Source organism: Mustela erminea, chromosome 19 (genome assembly GCF_009829155.1).
Source record: "Mustela erminea isolate mMusErm1 chromosome 19, mMusErm1.Pri, whole genome shotgun sequence".
Classification (NCBI taxonomy): Eukaryota; Metazoa; Chordata; class Mammalia; order Carnivora; family Mustelidae; genus Mustela; species Mustela erminea.
In genome coordinates this window covers 33,790,655-33,807,413 of record NC_045632.1, presented here as the reverse complement: position 1 = coordinate 33,807,413, position 16,759 = coordinate 33,790,655, and the positions used below count along the sequence as shown (strand labels likewise).

General features: G+C 56.9%; 1 protein-coding gene across 5 annotated transcripts in view; it reads right to left on the bottom strand.

Annotated features, from left to right (window-relative positions):
* Nucleotides 1–16,759, bottom strand: part of SLC12A3 (solute carrier family 12 member 3) — a 36,252-nt gene extending 19,493 nt beyond the window's left edge. For 2 of the 5 annotated variants that reach the window (XR_004281132.1, XM_032323982.1), the window contains exons 1-15: nucleotides 16,439–16,759; nucleotides 15,846–15,992; nucleotides 14,433–14,508; nucleotides 13,627–13,722; nucleotides 13,191–13,330; nucleotides 12,733–12,843; nucleotides 11,677–11,788; nucleotides 11,349–11,479; nucleotides 6,781–6,865; nucleotides 5,512–5,684; nucleotides 5,127–5,234; nucleotides 4,515–4,638; nucleotides 2,721–2,822; nucleotides 1,713–1,868; nucleotides 478–577 (exon numbers count right to left, since the gene is read on the bottom strand). Coding sequence is in view for 4 of the 5 variants with exons in the window: in XM_032323982.1 (XP_032179873.1) it covers nucleotides 478–577; nucleotides 1,713–1,868; nucleotides 2,721–2,822; nucleotides 4,515–4,638; nucleotides 5,127–5,234; nucleotides 5,512–5,684; nucleotides 6,781–6,865; nucleotides 11,349–11,479; nucleotides 11,677–11,788; nucleotides 12,733–12,843; nucleotides 13,191–13,330; nucleotides 13,627–13,722; nucleotides 14,433–14,508; nucleotides 15,846–15,992; nucleotides 16,439–16,711 (1,934 nt within the window). In the remaining variant the exon portion in view is untranslated. The remainder of the gene's footprint in view (nucleotides 1–477; nucleotides 578–1,712; nucleotides 1,869–2,720; nucleotides 2,823–4,514; nucleotides 4,639–5,126; nucleotides 5,235–5,511; nucleotides 5,685–6,780; nucleotides 6,866–11,348; nucleotides 11,480–11,676; nucleotides 11,789–12,732; nucleotides 12,844–13,190; nucleotides 13,331–13,626; nucleotides 13,723–14,432; nucleotides 14,509–15,845; nucleotides 15,993–16,438) is intronic. The other 3 variants (XM_032323984.1, XM_032323985.1, XM_032323986.1) reach the window with 3 other exon arrangements.

The following is a 16,759-nucleotide window of genomic DNA, read 5'->3' as shown; positions in this document are numbered from 1 at the left end:
TGTGTGACCTCGGGCCAGTTACTTAACCTCTCTGTGCGTCTGTGTTCTCGTCAGCCACTGGGGTTAATAATGTCATAGGCCCCACCCAGAGGGCTGTGGTAAGGTGGCGTAAGGCACTTTGAGCAGCAATACAACACAAATACATATGGCTGACTGCGGGCGTTACCACCTGGTGGGAAGGAGTCCCAGACACACAACTCTCCTTGCTTAGGAGAGTTTCGTCACGGTCAGCCTCAAAGATGACTGTGATGGGGACTACAACACCAGATCATCCTTGGATAGCCCTTTGCATCTCAAAGAACATACTCTGCTGTAAAAACTCAGGTACAGAGAGGTCACTAGACGTGCTTGGTCCCCACCAAGCAATGGCATCCCAGGCCCCTCGCCGGGGGCAGTGCTCCTCTCTGAGCCTGGGTGGTCCCCACCCCGGGTCTGCCTGGGGCAGGTGATAGGTGGCCTGGACATGGCTGCGCTCACCGGTAGTTCTTGATGTGGTCCTCCACCTCGTTGAGGCCCACCGAGTAGCTCAGGGCCAGGTTGTAGGAGCCGGCCTGCACCGAGGAACCCCAGTTCACCTCTGAGCGGGGAAGGGGGGTGAGAGGGTGGGCGCAAGATTAGAAATCCCCAAGAGAGGGGCGCCTGGGTGGCTCAGCTGATTAAGCAACTGCCTGTAGCTCAGGTCATGCTCCTGGAGTCCCAGGATCAAGTCCCACCTCGGGCTCTCTGCTCAGTGGGGGAGTCTGCTTCTCCCACTGACCCTCTCCCCTCTCATACTCTCTCTCTCTCAAATAAATAAATAAAATCTTTTTTAAAAAATGAAACTCAAAATTTTATAGAAATCCCTGGGAGAAACCAGCTGTACTGAGGGAGGGAATGTTGACCTTCTTTAGGAATCAGGCACCGTGGGAGCTGGGCTGTCTTGTCTGGTGGGTGGACAGCCTGCAGATCTCTTCCTAATGTTTGCACATAACATATGGCTACATATATTTATAAGTTACACTACAAAGCATTTAACTCTGGGGACGCCTGGGTGGCTCAGTCGCTTAAGTATCTGCCTTTGCTCAGGTCATGAACCCAGGGTCCTGGGATGGAGCCCTGCATGGGGCTCCCTGCTCAGTGGGAGGTCTGCTTCTCCCTCTGCCTGCCATTCCCCCTGCTTGTGCTCTCTCTCTGACAAATAAAATTAAAAAAAAAAAACAAAAAAACAAAGTTCAAACTGTGCAAAATATTCACCTCCCTTGACAAAGAGACAATAACCTGGAAGGCTACGTTCAGATTTAGAATTCTAAGCTTTCCTGGGGTTCTCCCTCCTGTCCCCAGATCACTGTCACCTGGGAATGCTTGCTTGTGTGCATATAGACACCACGTTGTGTCCACCTGCCTTCGGTGAGCCAGCTCCTGGCCACCCCCAGGCCTGGATGTGCCCCCAGACACTTCAAGAGGATGGCCCTGGGCAGGCAATTCCAGGGTCCTGGGTGCCACGGTTGAGGGGGGGATGGTTCAGAAGTAGAGGTGTGGGCTCTAAGCAGGCACGTTCCCACAGTCTCCTCGCCCCACAGGAAAGGACGAGGCAGGAGGCTCAGAACAGGGCCCTTGAGAGCACAGAGCCTGATGCAAGCCTTCTAGCTGAGCTGAAGGGCAGGATGGCTGGCTGGGTGCCCTCAGCGGGGAGAAGGGGCACCAGAAGCCCTGGGCAACATGAGACTGCACACCTGGCTTCTTGTAGATCACGTAGAGCAGGAGGAAGAGGACGACGCCGATGGCAATGAGAGCGGCCCACCAGGTGAGAAGGAACATGATGACCACGGAGATGACCGCCCCAAAGAGCGCCGCCCACTTGCTGTAGTATCGGAACGAGGGTCGCCACCCTGGTCAGAGGACGCAGGTTGGTGGGCACGCTCAGGAGCTTCCTCCAGGGCCAGCACCACCCTGGCCCTGCCACCCGTGCCCAGAGCCAGAGTCCCAGCCTGTGCCCACCCAGAACCCCCCCCCCCCCCCCACCGCTGGGTCTCCGGAGGCTGGACTGGAGGCTCTGGGGGAGGACCGCACGCCCGCCCTGGCTGTCATTTGGCCAAATGAACAGGCTACACCAAGGAGGAGGCATCCAAATATGGCCATGTCAGCACGGAGCCATGGGGGAAAGAGAGCAGGGAAGGGTGTGATCCTGCCTGGCTCCATGCCAGTGGGCCATACCAGGGCCGCTGCCAGGGACAGCGGCCCCGTGGCACAACTGTGGGGCACCACGGTCCCCGGGCTGAGGAAAAGGTGGCCTGGCAGCCAGCCCTTTGACAATTTGGGGATAATCAGAAAAAGCCTTTCTTGGGATACTTTACTGCCACTTGCCAGAAATTTTTCAGAATAAACATACAAGTCAATGATGTATCTGAGCGACACCCCTGGAATTGTGCAAAGGGCAACCTGCAACAACCTGGGACTTTGGACAATTCTCTTCCTTTTCTGGGGAGTCAGATTCTTGACTCCTGTAAATTTGGTGGAGGAGGGCACTAGAGAAATCTCTGCATCCTGTAAACAGTGTATGAATCCGTGTTCGGCGTACAGCGCACGGTCTTGAGAGAGGAGAGCTGTTATTATTATTACGATTTGAGTGGTCCCTTGATCTGGTTTCGATTTGAGAGATGACCTTGGTGTGCCCGCGCCTCCCGGACCCCTGCCCCCGCCCCGCATGCCTCCTCCCACAGAGGGGTGAGGGGGCTGCTCACCAGGCGAGTTGGTGATGGACGCATGGAAACAGCTGAAGTTGATGAGGGCGTACGAGCACAGGAAGAAATTGGAGATGATGGGGGCAATGGTGTTGAGCTCAGCTGCAGCGACCAGGCGGGGGAGAGAGGACAGTCGGTTGGGCAACCTGCCAGGGAGTCGCCTGGTGCCCTCCCTCGCAGTTGGGGCATTCCAGACGGGCCCCAGAGGCTCAGTGCGTCTCAACCTTCCCATCTGTGAAATGGGCCCATCATTTTGTGAAACAAAGGGCCGATGCTTTGTTTACTGTAAAAGGCCACCTCTTAACAAGATAGAGAAAAATGGGAGATACTATGAGAGAACCAAGGACAGTAGCTGTCATACTTTTCTTACAACCACAAATTACAGTAAGATATATATTTTACAATGTGACCCAAGACCCATGTCTTCTTTTATCTGAAACTCTGGGACCTTAGGACACACACAGTTCCACCCACAGTGAAAACCCACTCAAGAACCAGGTCCCTCATTCCCTGTCTCACTCGGCCGCCACTGCCCCGACACCCCCAGACAAACTTTGGCATGTTTCCTTACTCCAGGGGCCCGCTTTCGGGGAAATCCCCAAACATGACAGACCCCTCTTCTGTCCCAGGACTTCTGAGCATGAGTCCCTTGAATTGTCACAAGAACCCTGCCCCAGAGTGTCCGAGATGGTGGTTCTCAGTCTGAACTGTAGTCAGACCCACTCAAATCAGACTCGAAATCGGAATTGGGGAAGACAGTAGGATGAGCAGGAAGCAGGGGTGTATCTGGGGACAGCAGGCCTGATTAGAGTTTTCCATCCCCTGGGAGTGGCCCTGTTGCCTCTTCATCTGGTTCAGGATCCAGGAGCACCCAGTGTCCAGAAAGGCTCCCTTGAGTAGCGGAGAATCAACTGGAAAGGGAAGCCTCATGATTGCTGATGCTGGCGTGAACCACAAGGATTCAGCTATGGCAGGGCCACGGGACCACCAGCAGCCAGCCCCCACCTCGCTCCTGCACAGGGAGCCATAGCACAGCCACTGCCCTGGCTTGGTGTGGCCACCTTTCTCCTGGCAAGTTCTGCCTTGTTGGCTAAGTAAACCAGGAAGCACTGGGGTGTGTGTGCATCTATGAATACAGTGCACGTGCGTGTGTGTGTGTGTGTGTGTGTGTACAAGTCTCTTTGTGCCCACCTGTGACGCCCCTGCTATGCACTATTGCTCCCATTCTGCAGACGAAGAAACTGAGGCAAAATGATCTGTGCAAGGTAACACAGCTGGCATATGGCAAAGCCAGGATAGAAAACCAATCTAACTAACTGGTTCCCTGGGATCTCTCCCCGGGGCATCCTCTACCATGAAGTCCAAGGGGGTCTGGCAGCTCAAGGTCTGGGAAATGAGGTTGTGGAGTTCATCCAGTGACAGAGCTATTGATCCAGCTGTCTGTATCCGCTCCCCTGAGCCATCCTGTGCTCCGGAGTTGTCCTGGGGACTAACTCAGACCCTGGACTGGGGATGGGGGTGGGGATGGAGGGCAACTTGTCTGGACGCAGGAACACAGAATCAGCAAGAGAAGGCAGGGTCCCTTCTGACAGAATGATGTGCCCCACTAGGCTGGCATGGCGTGGGAGCCACCTATCCGGAGGCGGGGGGAGGGGCGGGGCCCCCATGACCAGCCTCACTCACTCAAGGGCTAGTCACCCAGTGTCCATTCCCTGCCAGGCCTGGCCGGGCACTGGGCGCCAAGGTGAGCAGCGCAGAGAGGAGCCCCCACAAGCGCTGGGCGCAGCCTCTCACCGATGATGATGAAGGCCACAGCGATGGCGTAGGCCAGCAGGTAGCCGCGCACCGGCTCTTTGTTCTTGCCGTAGCCCTTCCCGAAGAAGCCGATCAGCGGGTACAGCTGGTCCTCACACAGGCACTGTGGGCACAGGAAGGCGTGCGCATCCCAGGCTGGACCCCCCTCTCCCCCCCTGCCACCCACCTCCCTGCCCCCAGGCTCTGCTTACTCTCTCCACCTCAGCCCGGCGCTTCCCCTAATCTGGATCCTGGTTGCTGTCTGTCTCTTGGATGGGACTCATCTCCTTGCCCACGCCCACCTCTCCAGAGAGGGAGCAAAAGGGCAAGGTGGGACGGGGTGGACGGCGTCAGCGTGCAACGGGGCGGGCAGAAGTGCCGACAGGGTGCCAGGCTGCACCAGGGAGACTCTGGGGTGGGCGATGCCAGTGTAGTTCAAAGCACACCATGGGAAGGGGCTGCTTCCTGTATGAGTTGGTCACGAGCCCACTTTTGCCTTCACTCTAGACTGTCTCAGTCCTGTGACACCCTGAGACCTTTGCAGCAGTCGCCCAGGGACCCCCGGCCTTGTGCCTCCCAGAACCTCCCGCCAGACCCATTCCGCAGCCTCACCTGGAAGACTTTGGCAGCAGAGACGAGGCAGGCCAGGGCAGAGGAGAGGGTGGCCCCAAAAATGCCAGCCGTGATCAAGGGCGCAAAGCCGGACACCATGCTCATGGTCTGCAGGGACACAGGGTCCAGGCCCCTCATGTCTGGAGCTCCTACGCAGGGCACCCCAGGCCTCACTGCAGGCAGGGGCTAGGTTCTGAGGCCTGAGTCCACACCCCTTACTGGGGGATCCCAGGACCCACTGAGGCAGGGGCTGGGCCCAGAGGGGCCCCCACCTGAGCCTGAACCTCTTTCCTCCAAGCCTGGGGCCCAGCCCTCCAAACCACGTCTGTCCCAGCCTGTTCCGGCCTCGGTCTGGGGCAGACTGCCCGGCAGAGGCCACGTGTACCTGGTAGTAGTTGATGAGGCCATAGTGGCAGTTGTGCTGGTGGGCGCACTCGGTGAAGTTCCAGCCGTAGCCGCAGGCCAGCCCCTCGCAGGCGCCCGAGCCGGGGGTCACCGTGTCATTCAGGACCCCGGAGGCATCACGAACTACGCAGGAGCCTGAAGAGGGAGCAGGGCCTGGGGAAGCCCCCCTTCTTCCCTTCCCTCCTCCCTCCGCTCCTCCCACCCCCAGACACTGGCTGCTGCTACAGAGGGGCCGGCTCCCCCTTCTGCATGTAATCGTAAATAATAATAACAACAGTAATGGCAGATACAAAGAGCTAAATGCAGGAGCGAAGGACCATAAACAACCCTGGAAAGAAAGCATCACCATTGCCTTTGTTGTCATTGTCCTTCTACAGAGGCCCAGCAACATGAAGTGACCTGTTAAGGTCCCCGTGTCCTCCTTAAAATAGAGGCCAGGGGCACCTGGGTGGCTCAGTGGGTTAAGCCTCTGCCTTCGGCTCAGGTCATGATCCCAGGGTCCTGGGATCGAGCCCCACATTGGGCTCTCTGCTCAGCAGGGAGCTTGCTTCCTCTTTTCTCTCTCTGCCTGCCTCTCTGCCTACTTGTGATCTCTGTCTGTCAAATAAATAAATAAAATCTTAAAAAAAAAAAAAAAAAAGAGGCCAGACTGGCTGCACCCTGGGCCATGTCCCTTGGCCATCTGTGAACAGCCTACTTCACAAGGTGGTTAATGGGAGATCGTGAGGACCTCAGCGAGAGGCAAGTGTCGATGGCCCAGGCCTAGGTTCAAAGCTTGCCTCTACCACTTGATGGCTGTGTGAGCTTGGGCAGGTCACTGAACATCTCTGAGCCCTGGTTTTCTCCTCTGTGAAATGGTGGGCACGGCAGTGCCCGGATTAAATATGGTGGGCACGTAAAGGACTGGGCTTATGGCTGAGTCAGTGGCTGGTATCATCTTCAACCACCACCACCACCATCATCATTATTATTATTAGTCATTGGGTCAGAGTATAATTTGCCCTCGAGTATTTACCCACCCTTGCATCTGTGAAGTTCAGGTGTGAAGGGATCAGAAGAGCCTGGTCTGACCCAACCCTCACCACAAACTACCACCTCCCTTGAAGATGTTCTGGTCACCACTACTAGTCCCCCCAAATAAGGTTTGAGGTTCCACTCCCTGAGGTGGCCAAGTCCTCCTGGCCTAGCTCTCCCTGCTGGACAGCCAAGCACCCTGAAATCCTTCTAGCTGTCCCAGACAGCTACTCACCGATGGTGGCCGAGATGGCCAGGTAGGAGACAGTGGTCCAGAAAATGGCCATGAGCGTTCCCTTGGGGATGGCTACAGCAGGGTCCTGGGGGAGGAGGAGCAGGGAGGGAGGGAAGGCATCAGGCAGCCACTGGGCCTCCTGCCAGGCCCTGCCCTTGTCTGAGGCTGGGGGAGGGCCAGTGACCCCTAACCCGGTCCCCTCTCAGAGCCCCCTTTCCCAGGGCCCCAGGAAGAAGGACCCTTGCTATTGCCAACCGCAGGGCAGGATGGGACCCAAGTAAGATCATGGGGCTGAGAGCACACCTGGGCGCTGGGAGCCGGAGGCATGGAGAGAAGCTCTAACCTGCTCCATGTCTGCTTCCCCAGAACACCGGCCAACACGGGCTCTGGGGGTGTTGAAGTGGGGGGTGGGGGGATCTGGAGCCAGCTTCCAGGTGACCAGCTGGGTGGTGGACATGCTCTTTTATGCCTCAGCCCCTCCAGCCTCACAGGGATGCTGGCTAAGTGACTTAATCCACATCTAGCTCCCAGACCAGGGCCCGGGGCTTCGGGTTCGTCACTATCCTGCGCCAACTGGTCTGTGAGTTCCTGCAGCAGTTAATCCACAGACAAGCCCCAAACTCCCTCCCCACCAAGGAAGGGCTCTCCTCTGGCATTTTCCTAGCAGAAACAGCGAATCTTCACATGCACACATCACGTGTTCCACTCGTCCAGACCCTTCCTCATGCATTACTTCCTCTAAAGTGGCCAGAGTATCCCCACCCCGCTGGTGGGGAAACTGAGGCCAGGAAGCTGTGCGGAGGCCCCAGCTGGCTGAGCCAGGGGTGGCTCGCTCCCACCACACCAAGGTCGACAGCCTCAGGCCCCTGGGGCTGGTCCTGGGTGGAGTAACACAGGCCGGGATTTTTCCAGCAGGTTCTCCCCCAGGCATATACCCCAACCCCCGGGGCAGGCCACATGGACACTGGGAAGCAAACTTGTGCACCTCCCCAGCTTTTCCTGGGCCATTCTGCACAGCTGGCTGGTAGAACCACAAGTGACAGAGCTTGGAGGGACCGTGACGTTGTTCAGTGTTATAGGTGGGTCCAAACAAGGCTGGCAACAACCCAGGTCTCTGCCTCAGACACTTGGAAGCCCAAGTTGGAGCTGATGGTCGGACAGTGAATGACCAAGGGCTGGCCTCACTCTGGAGGCCCCAGGGAGGGAGGTACGGGCAGAATCCTGCCGACATGGGGCAGATGGCCCTTGTCACGGAGCAGACTGAAGTGTACTGGAGACCAAGGGGTGGGGGTGGAGAGCAACATGGCAGGAACCACAAAAGGCCTCCTCGTGGAGGGGACAACTGGGGTGGCTCTGAGGGCCGGGGGCTGGGAGGGAGGGACGGGTAGGGCAGAGCTGGAGGGGGACTGAGGTCTCAGCTGTGGGGGCCCTGCCAGCCCTGCTGGGGGCACCAGGATGGCTCGACCAGGTCAAGCACACAGAGTCCCTGGTCTCTAGGCCACCTGGCTGGCTCAGCTTCCCATCCCAACTCTAGGCGGTTGGATGGTGTCCCCCGAAATTCAGGTTCACCCAGAACCTCAGAATATGATCTTATTTGGAAATAGGGTCTTTGCAAAATGTAATTAGTTAAGCTGAGGTCCTACTCGGTCAGGTGGGCCTTAAATGCAGCAACAGGTGTTCCTGTAAGAACAGGCAAGAACACACAGAGGGAAGGAGGCTGTGGGAAGACAGTGGTTGAGACTAAAGAGACACACAGATCCAAGGCAAGGAATGGGAAGGACTGTTGAGCCACCAGAAGCTGGGAGAGGAGAGGAGGAGTCTCCCAGAGAGCCTTTACAGGGAGCATGGCCCTTGACACCTTTATTCTGGACTTTGGCTTCCAGATCCGAGCAAGAATAAATGTCTGTTGTTTTAAGCCATAGCATTTGTGGTCATTTGTTAAAATGGTCCCGGGAGATGGCTACACTAGACCTCCATACGGCTCCTACATTTCGGCCCCAAATCTCTGAGCCTGGCCATAAGTCAGACACATGTGGGTCCACATCCCAGCCTCTCCTCCTGGCTGTGTGAGCTGGGACAAGCTCCTTAACCTCTCTGAGCCTCAGTGATGCCCCCCAACCCCACTCTGTGAGATGAGAGTCAACGCAGCCCACAGGAAGGACTCATAAATGTGAGCAGGTAGGAGCAGGGACTGTGTTGTCCCTGGGATGTGCCCTGGGACGATAGCAGGTGGGACACAGACCTGACAGCAGTCACTAGGAAGTCCCTTGAATCTGAGCCTCAGTCTCCCTGGCAGAAAATTAAGCTAGTAAAGCTTTCCTGGGCCATCGCACGGGGCGATGGTCATGAGATTGCTCCGCAAGTGCTAAAGGGTTGGGGAACGTCACTAACTGAGGGGCTGGTTGTCTTTTTCTCACCAGAATGTCAGCTGTGTGAGGACTGGAATTGGTGTCTTTGTGTTTTGTTTACTGCTGCACCCACAAAGCAGGTGCTCAAAAACTATTCATGGAAGGGCACCTGGGTGGCTCAGTGGGTTAATCCTCTGCCTTCAGCTCAGGTCATGATCTCAGGGTCCTGGGATCGAGCCCCGCATCGGGCTCTCTGCTCGGCGGGGGGCCTGCTTCCTCCTCTCTGCCTCCTCTCTGCCTGTGTCTCTGCCTACTTGTGATCTCTGTCTGTTAAATAAATAAATGAAATCTTGAAAAAAAAAAAAAAAACTATTCATGGACAGGAAGTTCATGATGAAGTTGAGGCCCCTTTACTCCAGCCCCTCTGCCACCTGTGGGAGTGTGACCCTGGGCAATGCTCAGCCCCCTCTGAGCTTGGTCTGCTCCTCTCCAACGTGCAGGTGAGGAGCCCTCACAGCTGCCCCTCGCCAAGGATCATGTTTGTAAAGAATGAGGCCCCCAGCAGCCACATGGGGAAAATGTCCATGACCTGGACAACCAGCGCTTCTCCGTACTTCCTCTGTGCTGGACACTGTTGGAAGCACGTCACATAAATCAGCAGGTGGAATCCTTAGTCCCTGCTCTGGGAAGCGGGAGGGGTGCTCCGGGTCCCCTCTTACATTTGGGAAAGCTAAGCCCAGAGAGGTTTAAAGAGACTTGCCTAAAGTCTCCACGAATGAGAGCTGCTCCTGTACTGAGGACGCTCAGTCTCACAGAACGGGCTGAGGGCTGGATCCAGGAGGAAATGGCCCCTGGAGGGCTTGAGGGCACTCAGGACAGAGCAAGGTGCTCCCCTCCTCCCCACTCCCTAGTTCCGGGACGGCTGCCTAGCCCTGACGCCTGTATACCGTGCCGGTTGGTAACTGGAGAGGCTGGACAAAGCATGTGGATAAATGGCTAGGCTACGATGATCTGTCAGAGCACTGGCAGGGGACCTGGAGTATCTGAGCACAAGACTGACCTCTGCAGGGACCTCCGGGCAGGCAAGTAGCCCAGGCCCCTGCTGTTCGCTCCCCAGAGAAGGGAGAGGAGCCAAGTAAACACAGTCACTCTCCGATTTCCTGGCCATGCTGTGCACCACCTGAGCACCCCCAGTTAGAGCCAGGCGAGGTGGAGACAGTCCAAGGCACCATTCTTCATTCATTTAAGAAAACGCATGAAAGAGCACCTTTTAGGTGGGACTGGAGGCTGGGGGGAAGGGTTCCCAGCACCGACCCAGGTTCTCACCATTCACCCCACTGGCACCCCATCTGTCTCCTTGATCCTGCCCTGGCAAAGATACCACTAGGCTTCTCAGCTTTCAAAGCCCCTGCCCAGCCCCATCTCCACCCAGTTTTGCTGGAGCCCCTGTCAACATTCGTTTCTCCTTCTTCCCCACCTTCTAGCACCTTATATTCCCGCGCTGAAGCTCCCAGTCAATACGTTTCACCACTATTCACTCAACAAACATGTACTGAGCACCTACCATGTGTCTGACACTTAGCCGGGAATGAGGACATAGAGGCAGGCCTCAGGTCTCCAGATAAAGAGAACCGGAAGGGGGAAGAGACACATAAATTGTCTGGCGCCATCAGGCTAGGGGAGCCGCACTCTGACAGAGGGCTGGGAGAGGTTTAAGGGTACAGGTGTTGTCTGAAAGAGGAACAAAACTTCTCAAGGTAAAGAAACAAAGGTCAGACATCCCAGGGAGAGAGCGGAGACCAAGACACAGAGGCAGGCCGGGCAACACAGGGAAAGCAGCTGATCCTCAGGGCTGGGGCAGAGGACACAGCAATGGTGGGCCAGAGCCTCGAACTTTGAGCAGACGTGGCCTGCACCAAGACAGCGGAGAGCCCTGAGAGGATGTCGGCCCAGCAAAGACATGCATGAACCAGCTTTGGAAGGTCAAGCTGGCTCAGTCTTCCCCCTTAGGCTGAGAGTCCCAGGAACTAGGGAGGAGACCCGCCCGTTTCAGGGTGGTCCTCCAGGCCTAGAGCAGAGTTGTGTCAATCAACAACCTCAGAATTGAGTGGGGTGAACGGAGTTGGTTTGGACCCTGCCGTCTCAGTGCCCAACCTCAGTGGCCAGGGGAGATCCTGGTACGACAGGGCCAGGAGGCAGGAGGGCAGGCGTTCTGCTCACCTTGAGGTCCCCGGAGATGTTGGCTCCTGCCAGGATGCCCGTGGCTGATGGGAAGAAGATGGAGAACATCCCAAAGAAGCTGCCATCCGCGCCCCGCCAGTCGGGCACCAAGTTCTGGACAAAAATGTCCGCTGGAAGACCAAAGCCTGAATCAGAGCCACCCAGAAGGCTGGGCCCAGCCAGGAAGGCTGGAGGCTCCCCTTCTCTGGCAGCTTCTGGTCCTAGGAATTGGGGTCCCATCCTCCCTGTGCCCACGGAATGGGGCAGATTGGTGGGCAGAGTGTACCTGTCCCCGGAGCCATGGGCAGGGGCCCCAACCTGCACGTACCCCGGTAGCTGAAGAAGCCTTTGGAAGCCTTGTCCTCAGACGGGGGAATCAGCGTCCCCACCAAGTAGTTGGCAAAGGAGACCATGATGACGAGGAAGAAGAGAACCTGGGCCTGGAATAAAGGACCCTAGAAGTCAGATGACCTGGCCCCACCTGCTCAGGGAACCCCAGCAGGACAGAACCTGCCCAGGCTCCCTCCCTCCCTCTTGCTTTCATTCATTCATTCATTCATTCATTCATGCTGCATGACCCGTTCTGGGAGTTGGCGGTATAGCAAGGCTCTTGTCTTGCTGATAAATACGGAACATGACTCTAGAGGACGAATGAGGGTGTGATGGGAACTGTGTAGGGGACTACATTAGCAGAGCCTATGAAGGTCTCTTCAAGGGTTCTAAAGGAGGCTGAGGAGTGAGATGCAGAACTATCGGGACACAAGCTGGGGACATTCAGCCAGAATGGAGGCCAGTGGAGCTGGAGGCCAGAGGAAGGGGGAGAGAGGTGAGGCAGGGGCAGGGGTCAGAGGCCAGATCTGCCAAGTCTGACCACCAATGGCCCATAGTTCTTCTGCCCTCCTTCCACAGTGCCAAGCCTCTGAATTTTGGTTGGGTACGGGTTCACATGAGGACACTCCTCCCTGCCCTGCTGAGCTTAGCTATGGCCATGAGACTGAGTTCTGGCTGATGGGATGTACACAGAGTGATATGCACAGCTTCTGGGCAGGGCCCGGAAAGGAAAAGAAAAAGGCCCCGTTCCCTCCCTGCTGACTGGACCATGGCTGCTGTGGAGCAGGTGCATGGAAGCCACTCACAGGGACGGAGAGGCCACAGGACAGAAACGGTCTGGGTGCCTGAGCCCTGCAAGCCACACACACCTGCACGTTACAGGAGAGACAAACACATGACTCTCGTTCAAGGCCCTGTGCTTTAGGGTCTGTCTGTCACAACCACAGAGCCAGAAGCCAAGCTAATACACCGAGAAGAGGCAGAACCAGGCCCAGGACCCAGGCCCCACAACTCCTGCTTCTCCAATGGACCGCTCCCAACCTCCCCTCCTCACCTTGGACTCCCACTCCATGCCAGCCAGGGAGATGGCCAGCAGCACAGTGACGGTGACCACACCGATGATGCGGATGTCATTGATGGGGTCCACGATGGGCGTGCCATACTCCTGGGCATGAGACACAGGCCAGGCTGCACGCTGCCCTCTCAAGAACCCCCCCAGACTCCTCCACCTTGATTCACCTCAAGTATGGGGGACCCCTCATAGCAAAACAGAAACACAAACCCCTTCCCTGCCAACAGGCACCCATCCCGCAGGGCTGCATCAGCCTAGACAAGTCAGCCCTAAAGGCAACACATACCCCTGAGGGGGATGTCTGGGAATGGCCTTTATTTGAAGAGATCATTACGGACACCCACAGTGGTCAGACCAGGCCGTGGTCCCTGACAGATAAAACTGACCCAGACGGGGTGGGGGAGAGCGAGTTAGGCTGCCCGGGCTCCCTCTGGCTTCACCTGGAGCAGGTCCCGCACGGTCTCTGCGAAGCCCACAGTGTGCATTGCCACACCCACGGCATTGGCAAAAGCAAAAATGAGGCCAATGGAGCCCCCTAGCTCTGGGCCAAGGCTCCGGGAGATGAGAAAGTAGGTGCCACCTATTGGGGACAGAGCGGGGGCCATGAAACCAGGAGACAGCTGGCTGGGGTGGGCTTGGGACAGGCAGAAGCTGGGGCTGGGAAAGGGTAACCATGGGACCCCCACGGCTCACAGCACAGGGGATAACTGAGGCCATCCGTGGGGGCCCAAATTCTTCACCTGGAATCAGAGGGAGTGGCCTGGGGCATCCCCGTTTTGGTGGGGATGGGGTGGGGGAGTGGCTCAGAGACCCATTCCCAGGTTAAAGACTGGGCGACAGGAAAGGGGAGGGCCTTAGGGGTGGGGTGGGGCCCACCTGACTTGACCTTGCCGTTGGTAGAGATGGCTGAGATGGAAAGGCCAGTGATGGAGGTCACGGTGACCGACAGCAGGATGATGATCCAGGTCAGGACTGTGGGATGAGGGGGAGGTGATCACCATAGAAACTCAGCCGGGCACTTCCCAGGTGAAGGGCCATGCGAGGAAGCTGAGTCAGCTGAATGGTTCACCATACAACCTAAGTCACCTCCTTTCCCCGAACCTCGGTTTTCTCATCTGAGAAATGGGTCTCTGTGTCCCTCCTGGTATATTCTGAACAACCAGGGAGCTGTGGAGTCACTATAAAAAGGATCATTAGGTATGGAAGGGAAGACACCCTCCTTCAGTAATAAAAAATAATCACCACTCGATGAACACCTTTGGGTGCCAAATCCTGTGCTGTTAAAGACATCATAGAAACCCCACAATAGGTCTGTCAGGTAGGGACAATCATCAGTGCCATTTGACTGATGAGGAAACCGAGGCTCAGAGAGGCTAAGAAACTTGTCCAGGGTCACACAGCATCAGAGCTACCCTCTAACGTTGGTGTCTGCCCAGAGCCCAGTTTCCTAACCTGGATGCTGGGCAATAGGGAGGTTAAGTGACCTACTGAGGGCAAAGAGAGTCAGGGAGAGGCCTCAGGTCTGATGATTCCATGTCTAGATTGCTCTGCCACACTTCCCTGACATCTGTCACCACAGAAGCCTGGGGTCTCGGCAGCCCAAGTTCAGGACTGAGGCCCAGGAGGATCAGGTCTCGGGTACAGCCTCCCCTTCCTCCCCTCCCCTGAGAGGTGGCACTCACCAATGCCCGCCTGGGCTGTAATCCAGGGGAGCCGCAGGTAGAGGATCACACCCCAGATATTGAGCATGCAACGGATCTGGGAAAGAGAGAAGAGTTGGAGGCCACCTGGATGGGCCAATACCCCACAACCAAACATACAATATAAGTCCCTGTCCCCAGTCATGGCATGGGATTGGGCACGTTGGCCTAGGGGACACCTGGGTCCTTTCTTGGCTCTACTCACTTCACTGTGCTCCTACTTCCATGGCCCCCTAGTTCTGTGGAGCAGGGAGAGGAGGGGTACCCAGAGATTCACCTGCCCCTCCCACCCACTTTTCTGCCCTCCCACTGGGGTCTGAGAACGGGCTGCAAGCATCATCACACCTCAACCGTCTCCACGCCCAGGGTCCTGTGTCTGCCAGCCCCAGCCATGGCCCCTGTGGCGAGCTGTCACCCTAGGACCCGGGTTCTGGGAGTAGCTCAGCAAATACCGGCTAAAACAGTGCCCCACATACAAGCAGAAACAGCACTTGGGTTGCTGTGACTTCAGCTTCCAAATTTAAAGCAAAGCCAGAGGCTAGAGCTGAGACTGAATTCCAGGGAGGTGGGGGTGTTGATGTGGTGTTTGGCCAAGTTCTTGGGGTGGGCAGGAGCATGTGGCATTTCCAAGGCAGGGAGACTTCTAAGGCCCTCTCTATGCTCGGAGATACTGAACGGGGCCCCGCCAGGCTCTGACCCCACAGCCCGGGAGGAAGACGCCTACTCCCCAGATGGAGCTACAGCCAGCAGGCATTTGGCGGAGTAAGGTCAGAACCCAGGCCTCCCTCTACCGCACAATCCACGCACTGTCCTCTCAGAGCAGGACCAAAACCTTCTGACTCTCATCCGATAACCTCTGAAAAGTCGCATAAAGCCTTCCAAAGCCAAGTTCATTAGATTTTTGCTATTTGAAGACTCACTGGTGCTGTACACTACAGGAAACCTCCCGTTTCCCATCACTGAGAATGACAAAAACAGGCTTGTGGATTTGTGTGTTTAGTGCTGCCCCCTGGTGGCTGTGGATGAAAACAGTTTCTTCTAATAATCCCAAAGCGGGCCCTGAACCAAGCCGTTCAGGTCTATTAACTCATAATGCTCATCAATTCACAGGTGAAGAAACTGAGGCACAGACAAGTTAAATAACTTGTCCAATGCCACAGGACAAGTGAGTAACCAGAGATCTTTCCCAGGGCAAGGTATCGATCTGGGGAGCAAATGGGGATTGAGAAGCGCAAAACCAGGGAAAACCGGAAGTCGCTCTGCCCATGGGGAGACAGACCCAGGCTGGGCCTTGCGTCTATCCTGGCCGCCAAGACCTGAGAGTCGGAGCTGCGCCTGGATGGAGCTCTCTCTCCCCACTTCCATTATGGGGCATCCCATCCACACTCGACTCACCATCACCCCCTTGACCCAGCCAAAGCGCACAGGCTCCCCAGGGTTCTTCTCGCTGCTGGTGCCTCCCTCGTCTTCCACCAGTCCGTCGGTCATCTCATGGCTGGGCCGGCTGTCAAAGGCCAGGGCATGCAGGTGGCTGCCTTCCTGCTGGGAGCCCAGAGGTCACAGGTCAGGCGGGCAGGGGCCATGACCATCCTGCTCCCTGTCTTCCACCCTCCAGAGTCCAGCCTCCCCCGCAGCAAATGCGGTGAGCCTCCCCTGCGCGGCAGACCTGCCGCATTCCCACCTCCTTGCGCTCCTTTTCGGGTGCGCACAGCCTCCATTTGTGCCCTTCCTCTGTCGGGAAGCTCATTATCTCTCTGGGAGGCCAAGATTCTTTGATCGGGTGGTCAACGACTGCATAAAAAACATTACTACATGTGTCCGGAGCTTTATAGCTTCCGCGCCCGCATTTCATGCAGGCGTCCCAACCCACAAAGAAGACACCCAGGTGCCCCCATGGCCCGGGTGATGGAGCCAAGATTCAGAGAAGTGAGGTACGTGGGTCAAGGTCACATGGCAGGAAAGTGGCCAGTCCTTGAGCTGGTGCTTACCTTGAGAAAGGAGTGCAGATCGGCCAGCGTGGGCCGGACCTTTCGGGGCTCCCCGGGCAGGGCGCTGTTGGCATAGTGCTCGTAGGCCGGGACTACATCGATAGTGTTGTAGCCAAAGGTGCGCATGTAGAACGTGCTGCCGTGGGTCAGGTGGCTGCTGTCGTAGGTGGTGGGCGGCGGGGGCTCCTCACCCCCCAGCAGAGTGCTGATGGTGAAGCGCCCACTGCATAGCGCGGGGTCCCCCGGCATCTCGGACGCCGGCAGCTCTGCCATTGCGGCTCTGGGCGGCAGGGGCGGAGGCCAGGGTCGGCGGGGACATGC